We start from the raw sequence: 23575 nt of genomic DNA on the forward strand, positions 1-23575 counted from the left end.
AAAGGCTAGAGCTGCCGCTTTCAAGGAGCGGGAGTCTAATCTGGGTGCTTATAAGAAATCCTGCTACACCCTCCAATGAACCATCAAACAGGGAAAGCTTTAATACAGGACTAAGATCGAATCCTACTACACCGGCTTTGACACTCGTTGGAGGTGGCAGGGCTTGCAAACTATTACGGATTATGAAGGGAACCCCAGCCACGACCTGACGTGAGCATACCAGATGAGCTAAATTACTTCTATACTCGCTTCGAGGCAAGCAACACTGAACCAATACTGAGGGCGCCAGCTGTTCCGGAGAACTGTGTGATCCATAGGTGACGTAAGACCTTTTTTAAACAGGTTATCATTGACAGATTACCAGGACACATACTCAGAACATGTGCTGACCAGCTGGCAAGTGTCTTTACTGACATTTTTGATCTCTCCCTGACTCAGTCTGTAATACATGTTTCAAGCAGGCCACCATAGTCCCTGTGCCCAAGAACGCAAAGGTAACCTGCCTAAATGACTACCGCCCCGTAGAACTCACATCTGTAGCCATGAAATGTTTTGAAAGGCTGGTCATGGCTGAAATCAACATCATCATCATCCCGGAAACCCTGGACCGACTCCAATTCGCATACTGCCCCAACAGATTCACAGATGATGCCATCTCTATTGCACTCCACACTGCCCTTGACAAAAGGATCACCTACGTGAGAATGCTGTTCATTGACTACAGCTCAGCGTTCAACACCTGCGCTGCAGGCATCTTATGTGACCCAGGATTCACAGCTGTAAAGAAGTGTGGTGATACAGACTGCTTGATAGACAGCAACTTTGGTGTGGAGGTGGAGATCCCTGTTTTGGAAGACTGAGTTTCCTGAAGGCAGTTGATGCTTTATCCTATTTTGAATTTCGAGGTCGATGCTGCAGTCCTCTGAGAGGATGCTGCCCAGGTATTTGAAGGATGGGACTATTGCAAGTGATTTGTGTTCAATGGTGAAGACAGGCATGGTGGGTGGAGGGCTAGATCTCCATTGGTAGACCACCTCTGTCTTGGTGGTGTTGATAGACGGTCTCATCCTGCTATAGACCCTCACAGCTGCTACAAGGACAGACTGAAGGTCTTCCAGAGTGTGGCCACGAGCACAGTCATCAGCATACTGCAGCTCAAGTACCCACGCCGTCAAAACCTTGATGGTTGCTTGGAGCTTCCTGATGTTGAATAGGTTTCCATCCAGCCTGAAGTCCACTGCAAACCCGCTGCTGTCCTCAAGCACCTTATGGAGAAGCTGGGTGACGCATAGGAGGAAGATGTTAAAGAGTACAAGTGCCAGCACACACCCCTGCATCCCACCGATGCTTACTCCAAAGGGCACTGACTCGCCCTCCTATGGCCACCCGAGCCATCATCTCATCATGGAACTGGCAAAGGATGTTTTTAAAAAAAAATGTTTACCCCTTTTTCCTCCCAATTTCGTGGTATCCAACAGTTGTAGTAGCTACTATCTTGTCTCATTGCTACAACTCCCGTACGGGCACGGGCCTTTTAGCGAGAGGGCGAAAGAACTCATCCCTTACTGCAGCTTTCTCAAGCCGAATACAATGCAGAGGCCTCTTACTGGACTTCTGCAAGCGTTGGGGGGACGTATTCTCACCTGGAGTGTAGCCAGTATCATACAGTGATCTGTCCAGCATTCAGCACCAGTAACAGTTTTGCTTCCGTCCCTCTCCTCGCCCCTAACTGGGCTCGAACCAGGGACCCTCTGCACACATCAACAACTGCCTCCCACGAAGCATTGTTACCCATCGCTCCACAAAAGCTGCAGCCCTTGCAGAGCAAAGGGAACAACTACTTTGTCTCAGAGCGAGGGACGTCACCGATTGAAAAGCTATTAGCGCGCACCCCGTTAACTAGCTAGCCATTTCACATCGGTTACACACCCCTCATAGTATGTGTCAGCAGGACATCAATCGTGTCTGAATGCATCACTATGACGTAGTCGATCAGGTGCCAGTGTTTGGAGCGTGGGTGCATCCATTATGTTTTATTTGTTCTTCTGCAGGATCAACGTGTTAGTGAAAATGAGATTGTGCTCTGCACATAGTTAGCAGTCTCGTGCCGTTCTCATTGACCTGGCCAACACCATGCCTACCCAGTACTCCTGTTGTTCCATCCCACCCTAGCGTTGAAGTCACCCAGCAGAAAGATTTTGTCATTCCTGGGGATGTGGTGAATGGCCTCATTTAGTGACTGGTAGAAGCAGTCCTTTGACTCATTTTCAGATGGTAACGTTGGTGCTTATGCACTGAGAGGAGTAGTAAAACACATCTTGGCTAGGGGGATATGGAGAGACATGACTCTTTCACTTATGCCGACATGTGTTTCGGTGAGGCTGGGTAAAAGGCTGTTCTTAATTGCCAGTCCCACACCATGCTGATGTTGTCCACCTGGAGAGTAACTTTCCAAAAGAAGGTGTAGCCTTCTCCCTCCTCTTTCAGGGAACCTTCATCCAGGAACCTGGTCTCGGGTGTCAATGATGTCAAATCAAATTTTATTTGTCACATACACATGGTTAGCAGATGTTAATGCGAGTGTAGCGAAATGCTAGCGCCTTAGTTCTGCACAAATCAAAGCTGTTCTCTGATAGGGTCTATCGCTATTATCATCAGTGTCCAAAAGAGTTTGGATGTTCCATGTCGCCAGTTTCAGGGGAATTATTTTCGTTAGTATTTTTTGGCTGCTGAGTGGAACTCCCGATAGGTGCGGTAGCCTATCCAGGATGGAGCGAGTGGGCAATTTTTAGACCAGCTTTTCTAGGCCTCTTCCCAGCTTGGGTGAGCAGTGTGGTTCCTAAATAGGGCTGCTCAGTCACACAGGGGTCTGTCAAGAGAAGCTGCCACTCAAGTCCTAACTGCTGGCGAGCATAATAGTCCTGTGCCGCTGGCGTGCATTGGTCTAATTAAGGGATCCCGGTGCATTCACTCCTGCCCCTGTCACCAGACACCCCAATGCCAGCAGACTTTAGTCCGGTTTCTGGTTGATGACTTTACCAAGGTCAGAAGTGGATACCTGCGCAAAGGAAGTTATTTAAAGTGCCACTGATGGTGCACAATCCCCAACAGCACTGCTTCACTGTAGGTAGGTGAATTCCAGTGGCAAGGAGGAAAACCCAGGATGTCCGGTATCTTCCACAGCTGCAGGAGGCTGCCAGATCCCCACCTACCGCTCACCGCCAGCACGCTACTTTTCTCTCAGGGTGTGCTCCCCTAGCCTTTGTCGTACCAGACTAACCCACAAGGCAGCAGAGCAGTGGTTGATGGCTGCCAGGACGTGTCCACACAGAGGTGGGCCTGTACAGATGCATCTCTGCGGCCCACTGCTGCTCTGAGATCCCCTGCCGGTTAGCCTGGAGTTTCAAGACAACCAGCTAACAGGGAGGTTGTCAGAGAACTGGCAGGGTGGTGCCAGGACAACACCTCTCCCTCAAAGTCAGCAAGACCAAGGAGCTGATCGTGCACACCCCCATCCACATCGACGTGGCCGCAGTGAAGAGGGTCAAGAGCTTCAATTTCCTCTCTGTCCACATCACTAAGGACATAATATGGTCAGCAACGCCTCTTCTCCCTCAGAAGGCTAAAACGATTTGACATGGCCCCTCAAACTTTTACAGCTGCACCATTGAGAGCATCTGGTATGGCTGCATCTGGTATGGCTGCATCTGGTATGGCTGCACCACTGTATCACCATCTTGTATGGCAATTGCACTGCCTGCAACTGGAAGGCCCTACAGAGGGTGGTGCGGCCAGCCCAGCGCATCACTGGCGGCGAGCTCCCATCCATCCAAGACGCACATGCCAGGCGGTATCTGAGAATGGCTGAATACTTGCCAAAGACTACTGCCACCAGAGACATGGACTGTTTTCCATGCTCCGTCTGGCAGGCGGTACAGGTGCTTCAAAGCTCAGACTAACAGAGTCCGAAACAGCTTCTATCCCCTGGCCATAAGACTAACTGGTCATCCCCAAAGCCAACACCTCCTTTGGTCACCTTTCCTTCCAGTTCTCTGCTGCCAATGACTGAAACGAATTGCAAAAATCACTGAAGTTGGAGACCTATATCTCCCTCACTAACTTTAAGCATCAGCTGTCAGAGCAGCTTACCGATTGCAGCAGCTGTACACAGCCCATCCAACCAACTACTACCTCATCCCCACATTTGTTTTTGTTTTTGTTTTTCGGCATATTTATTGCCTTACCTCATTACTTCATTTGCACACACTATACAGATTTTTCTATTGTGTTATTGACTGTACCATACTATAAGCCATGTATAACTGTTGTTTTTTTCGCACTGCTTTGCTTTATCTTGGTCAGGTCGCAGTTGTAAATGAGAACTTGTTCTCAACTGGCCTACCTGGTTAAATAAAGGTAAAATAAAAATAAAAAAATGCTTTCCTTCTCCCACAGACAATGCACACTGACTGCCCATTCACAGGTCTCTACTCTACCCACTGACACAATCTATGCTAAAATGATGACTGATTTGATGTATTACTCCATTACGCTGCTGTCCATTGATTTCCATTACCATTAGTATTTATCCTGCTACTGGTCACTATTACTCCTGTTTAAATGTCTATCAGTCACTTTTCATGTAAACACACCTCAACCACCCCAGTACCCCTGCACATTGAATACTGTAAATACTTGCATTCCCATGTTCTTTAGCTCTCATCATTGTTCTTGAGGTTTTTATTCTTACTTGTATTTTTTTATTCTATCATCTACTGTGTATTACTTTCATTGCATTTTTGGAAAGAGCTCTCAAGGTAAGAATTTAACTGTACTGTTGTGCACGTGGCGTATAAACTTTGAAACTTGAAAGCAAAGATTTTATGAACTTATAATACAGTTTATTAATCAGGATCCTAACATGCTGATACAAAAAAATATGTACATCTGGCAAATCATTTTGTCATTCGTATCAAAACATTTAAATATATAATAGTGTATAGATACAGGAAGTAGGGTCTCATGCAAAAGGGGACTTTCATTTTCTCTTTGAATAGCCAATGCCATTAGGGAATGTGATGGCCGTGTGTTTTTTCCATAGAAGACAAGAGCAAATGTACTGGCATCAAATCCAAAAACTCAAACAACCTGATATTCAGTAACTGATATCAGTGTGCTGTGATATTCAACAATGAATATTTACAGACCTTGAATAATTCAAAATACTCTTGTACTGAGGCATAGGAATGACTGTAGGTAATACAGACCAATGTAAGTCACATACATTACCACCTTCAGCCTTTATAGTTCATAATAAACATGAGACATTTCAGTGAGAAATACATTGTATGCCAGCCAGAAACCTTTTCATCCTATGTCACAGAACACAAGTACTTCTCTGCATGTAAATGCTAGTTTTGTATAAACACACAGTACATCCCTGTAGTCTGAAGAGTGTTACAGTATATGGAAATCATGCCAGTGTATTTGCTGCTTAATATCCACATCATGCAAACAACAATCTGGCTGGACTGAGTAGCCCAGTCCCAATAGCTCACTGGGCTTTGAATGAAATGACGCATTTAGAAGTCCTTGACCTGAATGCAAGCTGCATACGAAACTAGCAGTCAGGACAAGTCGTGAAAAAATACACTATTTAAAAAAAAAAGTAGCTTACCTTAAAATAAGCTACATCTAGAAGAACCAAATAAAAGGAAATTATAAATATGAACCATCAGAACTTATGGTTTGCACAATGACACCATAAGGGGGGGGGGAGTAATACTCATCTTGGTCACGACCACTTAAGAATGTATCGTTAAATATTCTGAAATTCATACGCAACTAAAGTTGGTCAATAATACTTCGAACTCTCAATAGAGATGCACAGACCATAGAAATAATAGCACTTTTACCTCAATCATGCACACTTACAGCAATATTAACTGACCATGGCCATAATCTGAAAAACAGGGTTATGATACGGAGTTCACTACTAGCATGCATGCAAGTATAAAGATATGGGAACAGTATCAAAATAGCTCCAGTGCCCTAAATTCCAGATCAAATTTACTGGACAAAATGCCTGGAGTTACAACTGCATGTTTTTTTGTGTCGCCAATGTCTGTCCCTAGTGTTTACTTGGTGAACAGCTCTCTGTATTTTCCCTCTCAAGGCTGAGTTGGTTTTGGAACTGGGGGTTATTGTCACTCAAAAGGAGCGAAGAGTCAGGACAACTGTCCTATTATAGCTGTCTGGTCAAGAATGAAGGTTGTCACTCAGCTGAAATCATGATTCTAAAAACAGCTGAAGTCTGATCAATAGAAGTACAATCTTTCAGAAACATTTCAAATACTATTTGTGCTTTGCACTGCTCAATGCATTATTACTGCAGTTTAGTCTCTCCTCCCTGCTCAGTACATGACTCTCCTCGTCTTGTTATGGCCTCAAAGCCCTTCAAACAGGCCTTGACAGGAAAATCACATCAGGTTCCACCCAGAGATCAGGTGTCGGGGAAGGAAATAGAGTCTTGGAGGGTGTGTATAGGTTCTAGAGTGCTGAGCCAGGAGGAAGAGTTTGTACCATTTGTGCTAACAGCGGACACCCAGAGCTCAGGAACCCAGTGAAGGACCGTTGCTCTTGGGCAGCTTGGCATTATTATTGGGCGCGGGGTAGTAACGCTGGTCTGGACGGGCCTCTGAAGAGGATGGGTGGCCAAATAGGAATGTGTGCTTGCTGCTGTCTCTGGGGCCAGGTCTAGATAGAGGGGCAGAGGAAACTGGAGGAACCATGGGTTGGAGGTTCAAGATAGGGGGCGTGGTTCTGGAGACAACCGGCCCAGGGTGTCTGCAGGCTGGGAAGAGGAAGGTGCTATTGTTGGTGTTCTGGTTGAGGTTGGAGTCTGTCTGACGGGGCTCCTGTGTCTTGGCTGGGACTGTGTTAGTGGGGCTGGAGGCCAATGCCAGCTTGTCTCTAAGCTGCTGGACCTCCCAGGCTAGCTGTTCCACTGGGTGCTGGGTGGATGAGGAGATGGGGTGGGAGAACGCCTGAGGACACAATATGGCCAGGGTTTCTGTTAGTTTATGACACCATCATGACTACAGCCATCCATGAGGAACTAATTGTAGTTTCTGATGTGACCAGCAAAAATTAGAAGCTTGTCCAGTACAACGTATAAAAATATTAATTTTGATTTCTTACTATATTTTTTTATGCAATACCTCTAGTTGAAATCCTTTTTCAGATACCGAGTTCAAAGTTTATTTTGATCTCCCACCCACATACCAGTAGAGTAGGCTATTATAAACATCCCCATGGCAACAGTGTTCTAGGCTCTGTATAGTAGTGAGAATGATCCTCCTTCCCTATGTACCTGAGCATGAAGAGCCCCACGGAGGTAGCAGTCTCTCCACACACCTAAGCAGGGCCCCAGGAGCAAGGGCAGCAGAGGCTCATAGGGGTCCAGGGGCCCCTGGAGACCCGATATGGTGGTGGTGTGGCCCTGGGGGAGCTCTGTGAGGGCCCAGGCCTTTAGAAGCCTCTCCAGGCCCGGCAGGTTCTCTGAGGAGGACCCCCCTCTCCGGTGGCTCTTCCGATAGACGCCTGAGCCCCCTCCGCTGCGCCAGGGCAGGAGGTTAGCAGAGCAAGAGAAGGAGCCCCTGGAGAGCAGGAACACAGAGCCTGGTGCGCTGTCACTCAGCTGAGAGAGGGAGGGAGAGAAGATAGATGGAGATTCATACGTTTAAATATCCCTTATGTACCTTAAGGGCGACAGCGTTGGGCCAGTAACCGAAAGCTGGCTGGCTCAAACCCCCGAGCTGACAAGGTAAAAATCTGTCGTACTGCCCCTGAACAAGGCAGTTAACCCATTGTTTTTAGACCGTCACTGTAAATAAGAATTTGTTCTGACTTGCCTAGTTAAATAAAGGTTAAATTAAAATAAAACATATTATTAAGCATGTTGCAATACTGAGACCTACCACACGGAGGTGCAGTAGGCTTGTGCTCTTCCCTCATCATGGCCATTAATATTTGTGTGTTTGTGTGTGTGTGAGCGGGGTTGCTTTTGTAAGACAAGAGCTCATTAAAATAGCAATAGAGTTACTAAGCACTCTAACATGAATGATCAAATGCATGATTTGCATTTACATTGTCCTTTTCACACTCGTAGCGCCTGGCTGTATCCCCCATAACAACATCCTCTCTCTCCTACCCTGTGTGCCTCAGGGTTGGTGTTGAGGTTGCCGTTGAATAGGGGCTGTGGCAGGGCGGGCAGAGACCCTGGCTGGGTGAAACCTTCCCGTCTCTGGCTGCTGTACTGCAGAGCCCAGTCCCACACAGGGGGCAGAGGGGGGTCTGAGGGGTCCGGGAAGGAGCCCCTGGGTACCACATCTCTCCAGCCGTTCACTGGAGTGTAACTCTGGGATAGGTTCTGGGAGAGACAGGAAGGGATGGAGGAAGAAGAGGTGAGAGAACAGTGATTCGTCTGATTCAATCTGAGCTCATTCAAGAGTTATCGTTGAAGACAATCTGAGCTGATGCATGTGTGGGATTGAAAATGATGTGGACTCGTCTCGCAAATCATCCGCTTTAATCTAAGATGGTTTACAGAATTACGACTTTGAAACTTTGAAACAGTTATTTCCAACTTTTTCCATGTTAGCCTAGGGTAGCATACCTACAGTGTATCTTGTTTAGTACTACAGCTTCAGCATTAGCGGTGGTGTTGCTGAACAGTGGCCTACCTGTGAGCGTTTGCACCTCTCCCTTTGACAGTTGGCCAGAAAACTGCTGAAGAGGGGCAGGTGGAAGCTGTCATGGAGGGCCAGCAGGAAGTCCCCTGTCAGCTGGAAGCGGGACGGGTACTGGACCCACAGCTGCCACACACAGTCCAGGAAGAGCAGGAACACTGGTGCCTAAGTGGGGACAAAACACAGGGTTAAGAAAGATGGGAGATCACCACAGACAAATGACTGGCATTAAACGCTGTGTCCTAATGCAAATAGTTTCATTTCCTTGCCCTGTTTCCTCCATGACCATTGATAGGCGAGTTGACTGATAGGTAACAGCTTATCCTCTCACCTCTTCCTTGTCGCTGTCCCTGTGGTAGTTGATGCGGCTGAGGAAGCGGTGTCCGGCCATCACCCACTCCTTCTGCACCAGGCCCTGGAAGCCCACCCTGGTCCTGCAGTGGGGGTCACACATCACCTGGACCAGACTGGACACCACACAGGTCATGTCCCGGTCTTCCGCCTCTGCACACAACAGGAGGAAATAGACCATCAATAATCATTTGTAACTGAATACAGTAACAGAACACATATTCAGGGCTCAGATATCAGAGAAGTATCCACAAAATAAAAGATTTGAGAAGATGCCTTGTATAAAAAACAACACAACATGACAATCTAAATGCCACAGTCTCACATCAGCCCTTTCATTCTCACAAAAAGTGCCCCCCCCCCCCCCCAAATCCTCACAGAACTCCCAAATCCCCACATCTGGTTGGCAGGTTTTTTCTAATGTTGGCTGGGCCTGTCTAAAAATGCCATTGGGTAATTTCTCCAGTCATTTACTTGTGTTCAGGACACTGTCAGCTCTGTGGTTTTAGGGGGGTGATATGCAACCCTCTTCTCCAAAAAGCCCACTTGAGGCTGGCCAGGCAACACAACTCATATGGAGGGGGAGAAGGGAAAATCACAGAGCAGTAGCAGCCATTGTTCATGTGATACAGAGTTCTGTTGACTTTTCAGTCTGTGGTAGCTACCTTCGGTATCAACAGACTAGGACGGACTCTCACAGCCCAATTATATGTGTCAGTACAAGGAGTCATGTAATAATAATGTATGAACATAATTGTACTTAGTCAAGAACGTCTGTAGCTTTGCCATAAGACTGTTCTCTCTCATAATAGACTGTAATATTACACTTATCTCTCCAAGGCTGTGGTCTCCAGCCTGGGTGCCAGACTATTTATGTTCAACATCGCTAGTTCGCTACATCCTTGCCTTGTGTGGCAAGACAACCACAAGCTGGATAAAATAGAAACAGACAGACTGGCACCCACCTTGAACTTCCAACACACTACAGTAAACTTCCACAACTAAGTGAGCCAGTCAGCATGACAATATGGTACACTATCATAACACAACCTCACCAGACACAATAGACTTACCACCTGCTGTATTAGTGTTCTGGTAGAGTAGTGCTTCTAAAGTACGAGTCTCCTTCAGGGTAAGCCCTAATGTCGCTTTAATGAGGGACGCAGCGTGAATAATAAATGAACGGATTGAATATTCGGTACTGCTTGGCCCTCGACACGGGACTCACCTTGAAGCACCACGGTCAGGTGACCTCCGCGGAGCAGACAGGCCACCTCAGCAGCTTTCCTCAGACAACACCTGGGGTGGGAGCAGAGCAGCATGCTAATCAGGCTAACGCTATGCTACTATCACAGTTATAGCTAGTTTCAGCACATAGATGCTTCAACATCCACGTGTGTAAGCCTGTAAAAAAGCTATGCACTAGGTCTTGGTCTACTGTGTAGATATAACAAGCTCCAACACTTATTGAATATATGAGAGCTACATTCGACATCCATGTATGTAGGCCTATTATAGCCTCATGCTAAAGGTATGTTAGAGCATCCCAAATCTGCTTAAAGCTAATGTAACACAATAAAGCCACATATTCAACCAGGGCTAGGCTAATGTGCTATAATGGTACATTCATACTACATCAACATTGAACTACAGGCTATTCACTATCATTACTAGGTAGACATAAACAAATCAACCAAATCAATGTAGGCCCAGCACATTTATTACAGATGATTTATTGCTTTGATGAGAAGCCAATCAGTTCCTCTCACCTGGTGTAGTCTAGCCAATGGGTGCTCTCCAGCGTAGACAGCCATTTGTCATCTGGCACAGACACAGATGTGGAGATGTCTGTGGACCAACACAGAAAACAAAGAAACCTTGTTCATGTTTTTGTCGAAGGAGCCTTATTGTACATAAATTAGAGTGGGGATTTGACAAGTTTTAAGATATACTATTGCACCTGAAATCTTTAAATAAGATCCATAGCTCTACATATCAAATGAGTTTGGTTGTAAATACATATCTTCTGAAAACATATTGTTTAAGTCTTCAAAAAAATATTTCACAATTGTTAAGGTAGTTCAAACATGACATGATGAGTGAGGCTCATAGATTTGTGTGGTTGTTGTCTATCCAAACCCATCAGCCTTATGGAAAGTGTGTAATTTAAAGACCGGAAGCATATAATTAACTGTGCTACAGATGACTATTTTATGTCTACTAACTTCACACAATAAACCAAACAATGTGAGCATTGTGTTGGCAATGTGTGAGCCATGGGAATCAGTGACCTGTGGTGTGCCCTGCCTTGACAATGTGAACTCCACATCAGCACAACAGAGAGGGTGTTGTCTAGGAAACTAGTTGTCTCCTAGTTTAGATAAACAGTCTCTCATAGCTTTTTTGACTTCTCACAGCATACAGGAAGAAGAGTCAGGAAAAACACGCCACCATCACATGGTGCTCACATATCTTATAATTTGCATAATGCTACATATTCGTTGCCAAACCCACTGGATCCAGGTAATCTATAAGTCTTTGCTAGGTAGACAATTTCCCTGTCCCGCTAAGCGTTCAAAATGTAACGAGTACTTTTGGGTGTCAGTACAGGGAAGACTTATCAAGAGAACAGCCCTGGTCATCCCTACTGCCTCTTATCTGACAGTCTCACTAAACACAAATGCTTAATTTGTAAATTATGTTTGAGTGTTGAACTGTTCCCCTGGCTATCCATAAATAAATAGCCTAAGAAAATAATGTACTTTTTACTCCATTATTTTCTTAGGAATGTAGTGGAGTAAAAGTAAAAGTTGCCACAAATATAAACAATAAAGTAAAGTACAGATACCCCAAAAATCTACTTAAGTAGTACTTTGAAGTATTTTTACAACACTGGTGTACGCTTATATGAGAAGGTATACATTGATTTATTGAGGATCTAACTGAATCCAAATCTGACATTTCAGGAGGTAAATTGGTGTCTGGGGTCTTGTCATCTGAATGTGATCTCTACTAACCTACCATCTCTGTCTCAGTAGCAATTTAATGGGAAGCACATGGAAACAGATTAACACCACTTTAAGTCCTCTATAAAATCTGCATGCCCACTGTCCCTCAGGGCTAGAGTGCCCCTCCATAGATGCGGTGTAAAACCTGTGCTAAAGCGAATTAATTTGTCAACAAATAAAAAAGACGGCACGGGAGAGGCAAGGGGAGGGCTTGCCAATGAAACTGGCAACCCCACTCAAATGTCTATCAGGCTATCATGTGAAACTGGCAACCCAAATCAAATGTCTATCAGGCTATCATGTGAAACTGGCAACCCCAATCAAATGTCTATCAGGCTATCATGTGAAACTGGCAACCCCACTCAAATGTCTATCAGGCTATCATGTGAAACTGGCAACCCAAATCAAATGTCTATCAGGCTATCATGTGAAACTGGCAACCCCAATCAAATGTCTATCAGGCTATCATGTGAAACGAAAACCAAATACACTCCTATGTTTAAATGCACTGTAGCAACATTTTGACAAACATTTTATCCAGTGTGGGACTTTGTCAGGTACATTAAAACACATACTAATACACTAGTCTTTCCAAAAAGTGCAGATGATTTGTACTGACCTCCCAGACACAGAGCCCGTAGGCGGGTGTGTGCCAGCTGTATGTCTGTGGGTGAAGGCATCTCATCTCCCAGCTCCACCACCACACATAGAGACTGGCCCCCAAACAGGATCAACTCCAAGTTCCTACAGTTACACCCCACAGAACAGACAGACAGGGACCCTTTAGCATTATTCTCTGTGATTAGACATGTCACATTCCATTACTTTGTAACCATAGCCCAGGGCTAGTAAACTGTCTTGCCCCTAGTCTAAGCGCTGTCTCAGACATGCACAAGGAATAGCATTCAACGATCGCCTGCTAGCCTGTCCCATCTCAAGAATGGCCAGGTAACATGTACATGATTACAGGTTAGTTTTGACTTAAAAATTCTGCTGTGAAGCAATAGCCTTTGGCATAAAAACAAACAACAACAGTATTACTATGTTAATCTCTCTCTATCTTCCTCTGTCTCTCTCTCTCACACACACACACACACACACACAAACACGCACACACACCTGATGTCATCCTTCTCATGGTAGATGTTGTTCTGGAAGCTGGCCATCCGTAGCAGGTCACTGCCCCGAGGATGTCGCCAACACCAGCGCTGGACGACAACAGTCACACAGATTTAGACACAACGTGATCACAATAGTAATGTTTTTTTGCTCTGAAATCCCTGTATGAGTTCTTAGTGACCAGGGCATGAGATTTTAACTGAGTTTTCTGACATGACTGATATTGTGGGGTCATATGATGAGTGGTAGAGTTCTACTTACAGGATTGACTGATATTGATGAGTGGTAGACTTCTACTTACAGGATTGACTGATATTGATGAGTGGTAGACTTCTATTTACAGGATTGACTGATATTAATGAGTGGTAGACTTCTATTTACAAGATTGACTGATTGATGAGTGGTAGAGTTCTACTTACAGGAATGACTGATATTGATGAGTGGTAGAGTTCTACTTACAGGAATGCGTCCCTCGTTGAAGTGGGCAAAGGTCTTCTTCAGCTCAGTGTCTAGAACTTTCTGAGGGACCACGTTGAACTTGGGCAGACTGACATGAAATAGGAGAAAATTACATTAACCATTGCAAGTTCAATGGGAATTTGGGCTAGGATACTGACTATACACCAGGAGCACAGTGTGAGCAGGCTTCTGTTACAGCCCAACACTAACAGGACCAGAGTGGGAAACTATATATTGTATTTTATATTTTCCACTAATAAAGTTCCATACAGGTGAACCACCAGGAAGCGTCAGGTGGTGGGTGTATAGGCTACCTGGTGGACATCTCAAAGCGGTCATTGACAGAGCTGACCCTCCAGCCACAGGCCCCGGTCCTCTCCAGCTCCTGCTCCCAGTCCGGCAAACTATCAAACCAGTTCATCTGGGCGTCACGCCTACGGTTGCTTAGAAACTGCTTCATCTCTGGGGGAGGAGAGGGGGTGGTGGAGAAGTTTAGCTTTCCTTGAGAGAAGCTTTCCTTGCCACACTGAAACATTGGTTATGCTGATTTGATGTGTATCACTATTAATACATTTTAATATCAAGTTTAAAGCTGCATTATGTCACGTTTTGGGTAACCTGGCGAAATTCACATAGAAATGCGTGTTATAGATCTGTCGTTCTCATTAAAAGCAAGTATAAGAAACGGTAGATCTGTTCTATGTGTGCCATTTCTATGGTTCCCGTTCTTAAGTTTAGTTTGTTTGTCTTCTACTTTGGGTTTTGTACACCAGCTTCAAACAGCTGAAAATACTGTATTTTTGGTTATGGAAAATATATTTCACAGCGGTTTACATGGTACATTATTCTGGCCCCGATACTTGCTTGTTTTGTCACATAAATTGTAATTAGGGGAACTATTAGAATTTTAGCAACCAGGAAAGGGCTGAGTGATTTCTGTATAGTGTATCTTTAATGCTATTCTATTCAGCTAGAATAGAATGGTTGTAGGTCAGGGGTTTGCAGTTGTTTGGTGTATAGACCTGAACTGAACACATCCTGACCACACTTGAACCTTTGACAGGGTTCAGCAGGGTGAGGTTTCAGATAGCTTAACATTAGAACTGCCTAAGAGCTATCTGGATGTATCCTGTGTAGCATACCGTAGCATTGAATAGCATTACATATTAGCATGGTGTATAGTAGTGGCTCATGTTTCTGTATACAGTATGTTCTGTCCAGTCAGATATTCACTGTAATGGTGAAAACCAAGTTACTTCTTAGTTGGCAGCTACATGTTTTATATTTTGTGTCTGCACCTGTAACTTTCAGTTGAGATATACCATGTAATACAAAAAAAATACAGTAATACAGTTTCTAACTTGTATGTCTAACAAACCCCTCTAATGCTTTCAATATGTGAAGAGCTTCAGTGCACTGTATAAAAAACAGCATGTTCTTTATTTTGGGGGGATATTTGAGAGCCAGAGAGAATACCTGTAAGCTTGAGATTTTATCAAGGGCCTGCCTGCAATAGCAATTATTTCCAGCCCCATAACCCGTCGGACAAAAATGTGTGTGTGTGTGTGTGTGTGTGTGTGTATATTTGTTTGTGTGTATGAATGACTCATGAAGAAATTATTCCAAGTATCTGTATGACCTTTAAAATACTTTAGTTATTTGTACTCAGAATGTACTCTCTTAAATGTCACTTTTTGAATAACGAATTCCAGCGTGTGTGTGACTCACCAACACTCCCCAGGGCTGCGTTCTGGAAGGAGAGGACAGTCCCTGGCTTCAGAGGCTGGTAGGTCTTGGCAATGGTGTACGTTATCTGAGGCGGAACAACAAGACTCAGTCTGCTGATCAGCATGACAAAGTGCATCAGCTTTCAACATAGAGGGAGATCCTGTATGCATGATCACAATGACCTAGCAGACACATCAGTTTATCTAATCACAGGGTAAATGCTGCATAATAGCCATTTGACTCAAATCACAACCCTCTGAAGTCAACCTTCAAATAAGGAGACGCTGGGCATGCTACATGGTAATTAATATAAATGTGCTTTAAAAGGTAATTTTGTATTTAATCACAAGGACTCGTACACTAAAATATACACACACATGCTGACATAGAGTACAGTGCATTTGGAAAGTATTCAGACCCCTTGACTTTTTACACATTTTGTTACGTTACAGCCATATTCTAAAATGGATCAAATGTTTTTCCTCATCAATCTACAGTACACACACACTGCTTCATAATGACAAAGGCAAATTTATATATACATAATTTTTTAAATACTTTGTTTACACAAGTATTCAGACCCTTGCTATGAGACTCGAACTTAGGTGTATCCTGTTTCTATTGATCATCCTTGAGATGTTTCTACAACTTGATTGGAGTCCACCTGCGCTAAATTCTATTGATTGGACATGATTTGGAAAGGCACACACCTGTCTATATAAGGTCCCACAGTTTACAGTGCAGGTCAGAGCAAAAACCAAGCCATGAGGTCGAAGGAATTGTTCGAAGAGCTGAGACAGGATTGTGTCGAGGCACAGATCTGGGGAAAAGTAACAAAACATTTCTGCAGCATTGAAGGTCCCCAAGAACACAGTGGCTTCCATCATTCTTAAATGGAATAAGTTTGGCAGCACCAAGACTCTTCCTAGAGCTGGCTGCCCAGCCAAACTGAGCAATCGGGGGAGAAGGGCCTTGGTCAGGGAGGTGACCAAGAACCCGATGGTCACTCTGACAGAGCTCCAGAGTTCCTCTGTGGAGATGGGAGAACCTTCCAGAAGGACAACTATCTCTGCAGCACTCAACCAATCAGGCCTTTACGGTAGAGTGGCCAGACGGAAGCTACTTCTCAGTAAAAAGCACATGATAGCCCCTTGGAGTTGGCCAAAAGGCACCGAAAGGACTCTCAGACCATGAGAAAGAAGATTCTCTGTTTTGATTAAACTAACTCTTTGGTCTAAATGCCAAGCGTCACATCTGGAGGAAACCTGGCACCATCCCTGCAGTGAAGCATCATGTGGCAGTGCTGTGGAGATGTTTTTCAGCAGCAGGGACTGGGAGACTTGTCAGGGTCGAGGGAAAGGTGAACGGAGAAAAGTATAGAGAGACCCTTGATGAAAACCTGCTCCAGAGCAGGGCTGTTACGGTGACCGTATTACTGCCACACCGGTAGTCACGAGTCATGAAGGCAGTCAGTCAAATTCCACGTGACCCTTTAGTCACGGTAATTGTGTTTCTCCAAGCTCTGATGCTCCAAAACTTGCTAACTGCCTGCTACTCAGCACTCTATTGTCCCTCTAATCACTCTGCCATCAATGCAAATGTAATCGAAAATATAATCAAATACTTCATGAGAGCCTTTGAGCTTATGTTTATGTAATTGCGTGAGAATACAGGTTGATGGCCTCTATTAAAAAGAGGAGGATCCCATCAGCTTTTTATAGGCTAGGCCTACTATATTTATTTTTCAACTTTCCTAATATTAAGCACATTGCTTCTCTTTACAACAGGAGTATAGCTTACCTAACTGGCATGAAAATTACCTACAGAAAAAGCTGCTCCCTTTGCTATTTAAGTGCATAGATTACATTTATTTTTTCCCCTGTTTCGAGACAGGTGCATGATAATGATCCATTCTAAATCAAAACAAATTTCCCACATATATGTAAAGACAATATTAAAATCAAGAATAGTCTGATGGGTGACAATATTAGCCGATCACTTGTGAATTTTCTATTATCACTTGTGAATGATGCTCAGCTTAAGACAAGAAACATAGCCTTTTTTTGCAATTTTTTCAAATCATAGTCACACACCTCATGTAGCCTAGCCCATAGGCTTATATGTTTTGATAAGGTTTGTGCCAAACAACTTCTTAAAATTAAGCAGATTAATCCGCTTTACAAGGGGCATAGAGCCTAACTGTCTCCTGACCCCTCCTGTCTCAGCCTCCAGTATTTATGCTGTAGTAGTTTATGTGTCGGGGGGCTAGGGTCAGTTTGTTATATCTGGAGTACTTCTCCTGTCCTATTTGGTGTCCTGTGTGAATCTAAGTGTGCGTTCTCTAATTCTCTCCTTCTCTCTTTCTCTCTCTCGGAGGACCTGAGCCCTAGGACCATGCCCCAGGACTACCTGACATGATGACTCCTTGCTGTCCCCAGTCCACCTGGCTGTGCTGCTGCTCCAGTTTCAACTGTTCTGCCTTATTATTATTCGACCATGCTGGTCATTTATGAACATTTGAACATCTTGGCCATGTTCTGTTATAATCTCCACCCGGCACAGCCGGAAGAGGACTGGCCATCCCACTTATGCTCTCTCTAATTCTCTCTTTCTTTCTCTCTCTCGGAGGACCTGAGCCCTAGGACCATGCCCCAGGAATACCTGACATGATGACTCCTTGCTGTCCCCAGTCCACCTGACTGTGCTGCTGCTCCAGTTTCAACTATTCTGCCTTATTATTATTCGACCATGTTGGTCATTTATGAACATTTGAACATCTTGACCATGTTTTGTTATAATCTCCACCCGGCACAGCCAGAAGAGGACTGGCCACCCCACATAGCCTGGTTCCTCTCTAGGTTTCTTCCTAGGTTTTGGCCTTTCTAGGGAGTTTTTCCTAGCCACCGTGCTTCTACACCTGCATTGCTTGCTGTTTGGAGTTTTAGGCTGGGTTTCTGTACAGCACTTTGAGATATCAGCTGATGTACGAAGGGCTATATAAATAAATTTGATTTGATTTGATTTAACTGGCAGGTTAGTGTGTGAGTTTCAAGTTTGGGGAAGATAATTTTCACCATATAAATGCACCTTTATAATAAAAGCATTACATACTTATAATGTGAATAAATAGCCTAATAGTTAATCAACATTTTAAGCTAAACATTCTGATCTGTTGCATCAGCCTCATTGCGTAAAAAAGTATTTTTGATGCTACTGGTTGTATTAATTTGGGATCTATCGCATCCCACAACTGTCCAAGACTATGTTTGGAAAATGTATTTCTCGCACAGTATAAGTCAACTTTTGTACTAATGGGGATAGTAGATTGACATAGGCTTGTGCTTTTGCTATTCGTTAGGCCTACTCATCTTGTTGGCTGATGAAACGTAAATGTGGACAGTTCTTCCAATATCTTCAATATGCGACTCGGAATTGGATAAGGACGCCCGCAGTTGCGAACCCGATGTGTCTGTCTTCACTTGTAGCCTGTGAGGAAGACCTGATGTGATGGAGAGCCATGTGAGTGAGAGGTGCTGTTGAGCACACAGCACTCAGGGACTCTAATTAGAGTGCACACAGCACTCTAATTGTTATAAACTCAGCAAAACAAAAAAAAAACTTAACATGTGTAAATATTTGTATGAATATAACAAGATTCAACAACTGAGACAAAAACTGAACAAGTTCCACAGACATGTGACTAACAGAAATGGAATAATGTGTCCCTGAACAAAGGGGGGTCAAAATCGAAAGTAACAGTCAGTATCTGATGTGGCCACCAGCTGCATTAAGTACAGCAGTGCATCTCCTCCTTATGGACTGCACCAGATTTGCCAGTTCTTTCCGTGAGATGTTACCCCACTCTTCCACCAAGGCACCTGCAAGTTTCTGGACATTTCTGAGGGGAATGGCCCTAGCCCTTATCCTCCGATCCAACAGGTCCCAAACGTGCTCAATAGAATTGAGATCTGGGGTCTTCGCTGGCCATGGCAGAATACTGACATTCCTGTCTTGCAGGAAATCATGCACAGAACGAGCAGTATGTCTGGTGGCATTGTCATGCTGGGGTGGCATTGTCATGCTGGAGGGTCATGTCAGGATGAGCCTGCAGGAAGGGTACCACATGAGGGAGGAGGATGTCTTCCCTGTAACGCACAGAATTGAGATAGCCTGCAATGACAACAACTCAGTCCGATGATGCTGTGACACACTGCCCAGACCATGAAGGACCCTCCAGCTCCAAATAGATCCCGCTCCAGAGTACAGGCCTCGGTGTAATGCTCATTCCTTCGACGATAAACGTGAATCCGACCATCACCCATGGTGAGACAAAACCGTGACTCATCGGTGAAAAGCACATTTTGCCAGTCCTGTCTAGTCCAGCAATGGTGGGTTTGTGCCCATAGGTGACGTTGTTGCCGGTGATGTCCGGTGAGGACCTGCCTTACAACAGGCCTACAAGCCCTCAGTCCAGCCTCTCGCAGCCTATTGCTGACAGTCTGAGCACTAATGGAGGGATTGTGTGTTCCTGGTGTAACTCGGGCAGTTGTTGCCATCCTGTACCTGTCCCGCAGGTGTGATGTTCGGGTGTACCAATCCTGTGCAGGTGTTGTTACACATGGTCTGCCACTGCGAGGATGATCAGCTGTCCATCCTGTCTCCCTGTAGCGCTGTCTCACAGTATGGAAATTGCAATTTATTGCCCTGGCCATATCTGCAGTCCTCATGCCTCCTTGCAGCATGCCTAAGGCACGTTCACGCAGATGAGCAGGGACCCTGGGCATCTTTCTTTCTGTGTTTTCAGAGTCAGTAGAAAGGCCTCTTTAGTGTCCTACATTTTCATGACTGTGACCTTAATTGCCTACCGTTTGTAAGCTGTTAGTGTCTTAATGACCATTCCACAGGTGCATGTTCATTAACTGTTTATGGTTCATTGAACAAATCAAAGTTTATTTGTCACGTGCTCCGAATACAACAGGTGTAGTAGACCTTACAATAAAATGCTTACTTACAGACTCTAACCAATAGTGCAAAAAAGGTATTAGGTGAACAATAGGTAAGTAAAGAAATAAAAGCAACAATAAAAAGACAGTGAAAAACAGTAGCGAGGCTATATACAGTAGCGAGACTATAAAAGTTGCGAGGCTACATACAGACACCGGTTAGTCAGGCATGGGAAACAGTGTTTAAACACTTTACAATGAAGATCTAAGCAGTCATTTTGATTTTTACAAATTATCTTTGAAGGACAGGGTCCTGAAAAAGGGATGGTTCTTTTTTTGCTGAGTTTATTTAGCCCAAGAGCACAACGGCCACTGCAAAAGGCATGGATTTTGTTAGGGGGCATTACGGCAACACAAAGGGGATGCTGCCGGGAAATTCTAGGCATTATCAAGTATTTGTCAAATTGAATGAGAAACTGATGAAGTGTGTACAGCCTGCTCAAAAAACAAAGCAGAGAGGGCCTCCCGAGTGGTGCAATGGTTTCAAGGCACTGCATCGCAGTGCTAGCTGTGCCACTAGAGATTGAGGGTTCGAGTCCAGGCTTTGTCGCAGCCGGCCGTGACTGGGAGACCCATGGGGCAGCTGCACAATTGGCCCAGCGTCGTCTGGGTTAAGGGAGGGTTTGGCCAGCAGGGATGTCCTTGTCCCATCGAACACTAGCAACTCCTGTGGCGGGCCGGGCGCAATGCACGGTCGCCAGGTGTATGGTGTTTCCTCCGACACATTGGTGCAACTGGCTTCCGGGTTAAGTGGGCATTGTGTCAAGAAGCAGTGCGGCTTGGTTGGGTTGTGTTTCGGAGGACGCACGGCTCTCGACCTTCGCCTCTCCCGAGTCTGTACGGGAGTTGCAGCGATGAGACAAGACTGTAACTACCAAATGGATACCACGAAATTGGGGAGAAAAAGGGTTCAAACATTTTTTTCAAAAAACATGCCTTTCAAGCAACTTTTTTCAAATCATTATTAGAGTCGAGTCATGCAGCCTTACAATTAATAAAAAATCTAAACATATAGCCCAACATTTGTAGAAAAACTAAAGTTAAATGAATAACTCTAAATTAGGCATATAGGAGTACCTATTTCTTTGTTAACTGCTCAATTCAGAATAGCCACATGTGCGCAGTTTCTCAAATCGTTATGTGAAAAAGTATCCTTTCTACTTTATTCAGCTTTGTTAAATTTTATTCTATAAAATAATATTAAATAATGGCACGGAATTCTAAGCAAATCTTGTCTGCTAAACGAACTAGTGTAGCCCACAGCCATATGGCAGAGCCAGATCAGGACTTAACATAAGGACATACATGGATTTATTGTGAAGGTGTAGGCTATATTACATGGATTTATTAGACTTTATAAAATGTAGACGTTCCAACAGTCTGTATCAGTGGCTTGTAGGCTATGTGTGGAAGCCAGGAGTTGTTAAATGTGTTTATGTTAATTAATGGTAAATTACCATGAAACCGGCAGTTATTTGCTTGAAAATCACCGGCTGATGAAATTTCGCTCTGCCCTACTGCAGAGCGCTCTGGACTTCAGACTGGAAGGTTCCCCTTCCAACAGGACCACGACCCTAAGCACACAGCCAAGACAACAGAGGAGTGGCTTCGGGACAAGTCTCTGAATGTCCTTGAGTGGCCCAGCCAGAACCCGGACTTTAACACGATCAAACATCTCTGGAGAGACTTGAAAATAGCTGTGCAGCGATGCTCTCCATCCAACCTGACAGAGTTGAGAGAATCTGCAGAGAAGAATGGGAGAAACTCCCCAAATACAGGTGTGCCAAGCTTGTAGCATCATACCCAAGAAGACCCAAGGCAGTAATCGCTGCCAAAGGTGCTTCAACAAAGTAAAGGGTCTGAATACTTATGTAAATGTGATATTTCCATTTTAAAAACCTGTTTTTGCTTTGTCATTATGGGCTATTGTGTGTAGATTGATGAGGGAAAAAATAATTTAAGCAATTTTAGAATAAGGCTGTAACGCAACAAAATGTTGAAAAAGTCAAGGGGTCTGAATACTTTCCGAATGCACTGTATACACACACGCACTCACACACGCATGCACACACACACACGCAGAAACATACACACGCACAGACACATGCACACGCACAGACACACGCACACACTACCTCCACAGCCTGTGTGTCGGGGGTGAGGCGGTCGAAGAGGAAGCAGAGAACACGCAGGTCCCGGCAGTACAACACCAGCTCCTCAGGAGTGAACTTCAGAGAGGAGCTAGCCGTCACCAGCTTGGTCCGGGATGGGCCCACTGCAGCACAGAGGTTACACAACAATCTTACAGTCAAAACCCAGGTACACCACTGATGGTTCATAGCTACAGCTTCCTGTGTCAAGCCGAGTCTAGAATTGGGTTTAGGATATTACCACTGTTTATTATTTATATCATTCATCAGATTTTCTTTTACAAGTACATCTCGTGGCTCTCATAGAACAAAGGACTTTGGGAGCACTACAGCCTAGTAGTTGTAGAAGCCTTACCAGCTACAACCTTCTCAATGGAGGCCAGGGCCACGTCATGATCCCCCAGGAGAACAGGGTCTGCGTTGTCCTACATACGGCGGGTTAGAGGGATGGTACAAATATAGGTCAGTTTGTCTGATCAGGATTTTTTTACACCAATGAATGGATGGTCTGAAAACGTTCTATATGATGTTGTTGATTGTGATGATGATGATTACGCCCACAAGCCTTCTTCTAGCAATAATACGGCATCATTACTACTTTCCTACTATGATAGCAGGTGAGCTGTCCTTCAACAGTCCATACTCAGAGCTAGTCCAGTACTCACGTCAGGTTTGGGGCTGTCCTGAGGCACAAAGGCCACTCTGAAGTGGGTACAGAAGAGAGTGCCAGACAGCCATCCGCCCCCCTCCTTGGCAGTTAGCTTCTTCCTCACCAACACAGCCCTCTGGAGCACACACTCTCCTGGGGAACACAGACAGGGGGTTTAGGCTGGAGCACACACTCTCCTGGGGAACACAGACAGGGGGTTTAGGCTGGAGCACACACTCTCCTGGGGAACACAGACAGGGGGTTTAGGCTGGAGCACACACTCTCCTGGGGAACACAGACAGGGGGTTTAGGCTGGAGCACACACTCTCCTGGGGAACACAATCAGGGGGTTTAGGCT

The 23575-nt window shown here is 44.8% G+C and overlaps 1 protein-coding gene across 3 annotated transcripts in view; it reads right to left on the reverse strand.

The window, feature by feature from the left end:
* Positions 1–4879: 4879 nt before the first annotated feature.
* The window catches only part of LOC110534759 (myotubularin-related protein 11), a 34005-nt gene continuing 15309 nt past the window's right edge, over positions 4880–23575 (reverse strand). For all 3 annotated transcript variants that reach the window (XM_036946325.2, XM_036946314.2, XM_090197252.1), the window contains 15 exons: positions 23234–23370; positions 22924–22993; positions 22554–22693; positions 15416–15500; positions 14002–14149; positions 13688–13775; positions 13229–13317; positions 12729–12853; positions 10871–10949; positions 10330–10400; positions 9082–9254; positions 8745–8915; positions 8213–8431; positions 7373–7699; positions 4880–7046 (listed from right to left, as the gene is read on the reverse strand). In XM_036946325.2, the coding sequence (XP_036802220.1) occupies positions 6612–7046; positions 7373–7699; positions 8213–8431; positions 8745–8915; positions 9082–9254; positions 10330–10400; positions 10871–10949; positions 12729–12853; positions 13229–13317; positions 13688–13775; positions 14002–14149; positions 15416–15500; positions 22554–22693; positions 22924–22993; positions 23234–23370 (2357 nt within the window). In that variant the 3' untranslated portion in view covers positions 4880–6611. The remainder of the gene's footprint in view (positions 7047–7372; positions 7700–8212; positions 8432–8744; positions 8916–9081; positions 9255–10329; positions 10401–10870; positions 10950–12728; positions 12854–13228; positions 13318–13687; positions 13776–14001; positions 14150–15415; positions 15501–22553; positions 22694–22923; positions 22994–23233; positions 23371–23575) is intronic.

Source organism: Oncorhynchus mykiss, chromosome 2 (genome assembly GCF_057628025.1).
Source record: "Oncorhynchus mykiss isolate SJ-2025 chromosome 2, ASM5762802v1, whole genome shotgun sequence".
NCBI lineage: Eukaryota > Metazoa > Chordata > Actinopteri > Salmoniformes > Salmonidae > Oncorhynchus > Oncorhynchus mykiss.